Consider the following 6,951-nt stretch of genomic DNA (forward strand, 5'->3'; position numbering starts at 1 on the left):
GCTGATAGCCCCAGAGAAAGTACCAAAGTGTTAGAAAAATATCTGGCAGAATATATAGTACAACTCCATAAATGACAGGTAATCGCACAAGGCACTCACTTGATTAGCACGGGACATTATCCCTAGACCTACCCTCCTCCTTCAACCTAAAGTTAGTCAGTGCACCGGGGATTGCACGTTAAGTAGCGTTGTATGGCCCAGTCACGTTGTGCACAGAGTACGGGTGCCCCAAAGTGCCAAAAAGTAAGTCAGACCGGCTTCACGAACCGAGAGTAGATAAATGGTTTGGGAAGGTCTTGTAGACTTACAAAAGTGTTGTTCCCAAAATACCCGAAAAAAGGCTTCTGGAGGAAGGAACTGCCAGAACGACCAGCGTCCGAATGATCTGGCCAAGGTCCTCGCGTTGTCGACATCAAATTGAAAAGCTATGATAGCTACAAACAGGGCGTCCGGTCATTAACTAGCGACCATGTTAGAAGGACCGGAGGCTCCAAGTAATGCACAGTGTAGTTTGGTTTACTTTTAAGGCACTGAACCACATAACTCCAAAATACTCCGCCCAGAAACGTTTCTTTTCTAGAGGCTCTTGCTGTCTCTACTGCAAAGGCTAAAGATCCCTCTCAACTCCTCACTTCAGGAAAGTAGATTCTTTTCAAGCAACAGCCTGAGAGTATGGCATGTCCTCTTTTTACACATCAAAAATAGCCCCTCTTTTCAAAACTTCAGAACCCTGATTTTGAGGAACACCTGTCTTCTAGCTTAACACTTTATGTTCTTAGTAAGTTAATTACTTCTTCCTTTCTCTCTTAGTGAGCTTGAAAGTCTTTTGTATGTTATTGAACTGCATCTTAAGATCAAAATGTAAGAATAACTGTTATTTATTTATTGGCAGCGCTGCTGTAGCTCTGAAAGATCAATGTTTTCTTTCTCTGAATCGCTCATATGGACAAACAGGGTATTCACAGTTAACATGAGTTGCTAAACTGAAGCAAGCACAAACAATTGGCCAAATAAAAGCCAGGCCTCAGCCTGTGATCTGCTATGTCCCTGACTTTTTAAGTCCACCTTGTGCCTTGAAAGTTGAGAATGGAGCTTGAAGTAGAATGTGGTGTTATACTCCATTTCTGCTGCCCAACCCCACCATGCTTGTGAAAACACATTAAATGTGCAGCGTTTTCCTCGATTTTCTGTTTTAAGACTTGGTACTGCCGCTCATATTGCAACATAGTACCATTTGTTGAAATCATTTAGCTCTTGGCTTTATCTGGAGACTGCATGTCGGAAAGCGGGTTATTAATTTGTGAAGGGAGTTACTTCACCAACTCAATAAACATACATTAATTAGGCTAAACCGCAATTCCTAAAGAAATCTCTCTGATCAACCACTGGTAACTCTGGCACAAGCTGCAGACATTCCCCAGAGAAACGTGTTTTAAGCTTAAGCAGTACCAACTATTTTAAAAGTCAATACAAAAATCCCAAACTGATAAAACGAGAACAAATGAACTGGTAAAAATATGCTAAAATGATCAAGGTTGCATAAGGAGAACTGGAGAATACATGTTTGAAGTGTTTAGGCAAAAAGTGCCTAGACAACATAAAGCGCCAATGTCATTTAGCAATTCACGGTTGACAGGACCTAGTGGGCAACCGCCAAGGAGCAGAGTCCGGCTGCACCAAGAAAGTCACACTGGTCAAAGTGTTTACCTTAGGACTTACTCTACTTTTTGAAGCTCAAACTCTTTCAGTGGAGTAAGGTTCAAGGTTGAAGCTGGTGAGGGTCCCTCGAAGTAGGATATGTCATTGTTAAGCTCATGCTGAAGCAGCTGGTTTTTGCACCAAAAGCTCATAGCAGGAAAAAGCTGTGTTTTAGCCGCCATGGTCGCCTTGTCACTTGAATAGATTGGCAGCCTCACCTGATTCAAGGTTCATTTTTTAGGGCCTCCAAATCAACCAGTGAGGAAGTCTAGATGCTGTAGTCAGGCAGGGCAGGACTCAGAAAGGCTGGATAACTCTACCATTTACCTTTATTGCGATATCAGCTGAATCAATTTTCAGTGTTGCTCGAATATGAATTTACCTTGAAAAGGGTGCTTGGCAAAACAGGAACAGTTAGTTTAATTAACCCCTTCCATGCTGATGACGGCCGGGAGCCGTCATGGCACATAGTGCTCGTGTGCTGATGACGGCTCCCGGCCGTCATGACCGCACCCGCGATCGGAATGTGCCGCACAGGCGCAGAATCGCGGCCGCACCCAAGGGCTTAAACACTTTGGCCAGGAGTACAGCTTACAGAAACAGGTCTGGGGGCGCATGTTTACTGTATTACTGTGTGTGCTGTGTCCTGATTGGCTGCGTGTCCCTTAAATAGGACTGGGCAGAGAGCCGAGCCCTTGCTAAGAACTGGCAAGCAGTGCAAGGACCTTCAGAGGACCTTTTGCAGCTTCTTTTGTGAGTGGAGAGTGCAGCAGTCACACACTTGTTGCCACATTACATGCCACGCAATACTAGAAATGAGCACCATCCATTTGTTAAATGTTTCTCTCTGGTGTATATTAAAGTTAAAAATAATTATTGGCATAAACAAATATACAGTTACTGCTGCAAAACTGCATTCCTTCACATATAAGGTTGAATTACTTAGAAATGTACATTTTTCTTCCATGATTTTGCAGTTGAGGTTGAACGCAAAAGAGCATTAAAATATGCCTAGCAGATTGTTGAACTTTGCCGTGCCAGTACTTAATTTGTAACATAAGGAGTGCTGGTGCCCCAACGCGCTGCTCAAAAGACAGCGTCTAGTGCTATTAAATGTTTCCGCGCCAAATACCAAAGCTGAGTAGTCCTGAATCCAACTAAGGCCTCTTTAATCCACTGCCAGGCACTCCCTGCCCTTTATCTCACTCTTGCAGGCTCCTGCTTTCTCCCTCGTTGGCAGTTTTTCCACCTTCTCGTTCCCATTTGTGTGTTTTCACCTCTTCTGTTCTCGGGGGATGTCTGATAAGGAAAAATAAATGCCAAATGGGCCCCACCGGCCCCAAAAATTAGTGCTGGTGGGCCCCACTGGCAACTACCGGTTTAAATTAACCACTGGCCATGCCAGTCTCTTACCTAAAAAGCAAGATAGTTTTTGAATGCTCGAATTCACCAAAACAATGCTGTATTTAATGATGAGACGTGTCATCATAGATCATCATTACCCACAGTATTTATTTACAGATATGTAACGAATAAATAATTTCATGCGCACTGCCGGCTGCATTTCAAACTTGAACAAGCATTGGCAATGCCAGTAGGTTTGGCTTATGAATGCACTATTAAGCCAGTCCTAAAATTATAAATCTTTGTATGTTAATGACTGCCCTCCTCCCATATGTGTTGCTGCCAGTAGAAAAATCCATATATTATCTAGTACACTTTAATGGCATGGGTTTGCCCCTGAACAATCCGGATTAGGCTGCTTGCGGAGGGCACTTTGTTTGTGGTCGCCCACAACTTCTGCCTAATCAGAACCTGTACTCCTGTCTGCCAACGTTTGGGTGGAGCCAAAACTCCTTTCACATTGTCTGGCAACATCTGTGCTGTGATGCAGACCCTAAAACCAGAAAAACGAACATGGCAGAGGAAATGGCAAAGTAGATGAATACGCACAGTGATCTGGGTAAATTGCATGGATGCCCCAATTGGATGGATTGAAGTTATAGACATCGTTAGCTTTTTGGAAGGACCCCACACAAAACTGTCGCAGTTCAGCCACGGTAAGCAGACCCTGATTTCTTTTTAAGCACTCCTCGAGAAATGCCTGGAAAATGTGAAGCTTTTTGCTAAATTCTTCAATAATTGTTCTGTACGAAGCTCACGCCCTAGATCTCCACTAGGGAAGTTTGGACACATTGCATGTTTTCTCATGGTCACTTTAAACATGGTTATAAGTGGGGGATAATTGTTTTCTGGTTACTTACTCCCTTGTCCCTAACCAATTAGTCTACACCCTACTTATGTGACAATTAGCATATATACAGCTTAGCTACCTCCCTATTTTTTATGTTATGCCCCTTCATACCTTTATGCTGAAATATAGGTCCTCTCAAGGTATCCTTCCAGCAACTGATAGCAAATGGTTCAGGTCACCCTCTTGAGCCTCTTCCACTGTGCTCATTCAACGCAGGACCCCACTTTGAACACTCCAGAGCTCCCTTTCAGGGCAGGGTTGTGGCCCATGGCTACGGATGTGAGGAGGGGCCCTATGAAAAAGCATGTCACCTGTCAGGTGAATGAGGGGTTTTGTCCTTAAAAGGCAATCTCCCCTTGTCGATAGAAAACAGGTGCTTTTTTATTACTCACGAGTCCTGTTTCCACCAGGGTACCTGTAGTATGGTGTCATAGTTGGACCAACAATTGGGCACACTGCTCCCAGCCCCATAACAGGTACAGATGGGACAACAGCAGTGAAAATGCCCTTTCCTCTTGGAACAGGTGCAGCAGAGCAACAGCCGTACACGCATAGTGCTTGAACAGAAGCTATGCAAACTTATTCTCTTTGAAAGACTGTTTCAAATCAGGCAGCAGCAGTGCAAGCTCACCTCCTCGAAGAACAGATATTGCATCACAACAGTAAAACAAGCTTATCCTCTCACATAAAAGGCAGTTGTAGAGCAAGCTTCCCATTTCTGCTGAACGCACACAGCATGGTAGCAGCAGTGTAAACTTCGATCACTTACTGAACATGAACAACAGAGGCATGCTTTTAAATGGGAGAAAATTAAAAAGAAACGTTACCTTACTGATTAACTCTTCATTTTAATTTGGTACCCTGTATTGCATTTACAAACAGCAGGCCTTTTGCTCCCAGTGGCCAATAAACACTGTGCCATATTTATAACAGATTTCTTTTATTTTTAAATGGGAGAAATTTAAAGTGAAGACAAATATTTCGATGAAACAATAAGTCTTAATGTTGTTCTCCACTCTCAATTCAGCCAATTAAGTCTTAATGTTTTATGAAGTGTTTCTCTTCACTTTAAATTCCTCCCATATAAACAAAGGTCTGTATTTTTTCTGTTATAAATATAGCACACTGTCTACAGGCCACTTGGTGCAAGATGCCTGCTGTTTGTAAATGTGACACTTGGAAATGGGAGAAAATTTAAATGAGGAGTTTTGTGGAATCCAAATATATATAAAGTTAACTATTTAGTTTAATTTTCTCCCATTTCAAAGTGTTGCCTTTAAACTAAGTAGACGTCTTGCTCTCAGTGTCTGGTAGACATGATGCCATACTTATAACTGAAGATTGTAGCCATTATTTTAAGTGCACAACAATATTCCATATTATTAGCATTTGTGAAGAATATTTTTCTGCACTTTAAATTTTTCCCATTAAAAAAAAATGGTTATATGTTTGTGTTATACATGTAACTCTGCCACATATGGCATAAGGTATGTCCCGTGCTGCAAGTACATAGGACACAGTCTCTCAGTCATACATACACATATATCCCATTAATACAAACACATGTTCATACATCCCTAAAGACCACACTCTACCTCGCACACATGGCACTTCTGCCATAGTGCCCATGTCAAAGTATTTTGTTCAAACCATAGTATTTGGCTCTATGGACCATAAGCTTAAAGTCAATGAAGCTGGTTGTGGAGGTGTCTGGTAACAATGTGTAAGTTGCTTGGCCTTCAGTAGCTCACAGGGATTTTCACTGCGCTACAGAAAAGGTTGGAGACCTCTGTTGTAACTATTTTGGAGTAAGTTAGAGCACTTGGGGGGAGCATTTGTGGAAGATGTTGTTTTCTTATTTTTATTTGTGTGTGTTTTTTTATGTTAGCCTTGGTAAACGTACATGGCTGAGTGGGTCAGTGGTTTTATGTTGTGTTAGCTAGTCCTGTGAGCAGAGTCCAGTGCTTACCCATGAGTAGCACCTCCTTATGTGCACATGCTCAGGAAAAATTAAGCACATAGTCACTGAATCCTGGTAATATATATTTTAAATTCGCCATATTTGTGTGTGCTTTTTTTTTTAGGTTCCAGTTACAAAGTTTCAAGAGCTAAGATACAATGTAGCCCTGCTACTGAAGGAAATGAATGATCTGGAGAAAAGAAGCATTCTTAAAATCAAGGATTGACCTGTGCCTGCATTTACCAGAACATATCTAAAACCAAGTTATGAGATTCATAAATGTGTATTTTATAAGACCAACAAATAATTTTTGTCTCTGCAACTGAAAGCTTATGTGTAAATGGACAAAACTGTTTTAGTAAATTTGAAGTTACTTTTGATAAAGTTTGATCCCTTATCTTTCAACTCTGATGTTAACATGCAATTTACTTTTTATATCAGAATAGAAAATGTGTGGTAGTACTTTGCACTGTAAATAGCATTTTTCCTTGTGTTTTTTTAAATGCCTTCATGAACGTTTTAATTTCAGCTGTGAGAACCATGAAATAGTCTTTTTCTGTATGATTAGTGAATGGTGGGTGTCACCCCTTTGTAATATTCCCCATTTGAACATTATCATTTCTTGGAGGTCTGTAGCCAAAGCATGGCTGTTGCACTCTGATCTTTGTGCCTCAGTGAAATTGATCTGGTTGTGAGAGTTACTTGTGATCTTTAGATTACTACCACAGAATTCCCTGCTTTAAGCAGTGAGGTATTTTTGGCCAATGTCTTCCAATCAGTGAATCCATAGTGTGATAAGTTTCTCAATGAGCGGGTCAACAGTCCAGGGTCTGGGCACCTACACAATAAAATACCGCTATCTAGAACTGGTGGTTTTTATACTCATGGTAGCAACAATATTTACTTCATATTGTCAGTCGCTTGTCGAGTTTCAGGTTTTACACCTTACTTCAGTTGGAATTTACATGGTTTTAAAGCCTCTGTAGCTTGTCTTGATCATTTGAGTACTGTACCTCTATCGTAAAATGTTTGTTTTGAA

At 41.3% G+C, this 6,951-nt stretch overlaps 1 protein-coding gene across 1 annotated transcript in view; it reads left to right on the forward strand.

The window, feature by feature from the left end:
- The window catches only part of LOC144829485 (COMM domain-containing protein 5-like), a 110,262-nt gene extending 103,945 nt beyond the window's left edge, over positions 1 to 6,317 (forward strand). Inside the window, exon 7 of the mRNA XM_078688675.1 lies at positions 6,037 to 6,317. Within this exon, the coding sequence (XP_078544801.1) occupies positions 6,037 to 6,138 (102 nt within the window). The 3' untranslated portion in view covers positions 6,139 to 6,317. The remainder of the gene's footprint in view (positions 1 to 6,036) is intronic.
- The last annotated feature ends 634 nt before the right edge of the window (positions 6,318 to 6,951 follow it).

This window comes from Lissotriton helveticus, chromosome 4_1 (assembly GCF_964261635.1).
Source record: "Lissotriton helveticus chromosome 4_1, aLisHel1.1, whole genome shotgun sequence".
Taxonomy (NCBI): Eukaryota; Metazoa; Chordata; class Amphibia; order Caudata; family Salamandridae; genus Lissotriton; species Lissotriton helveticus.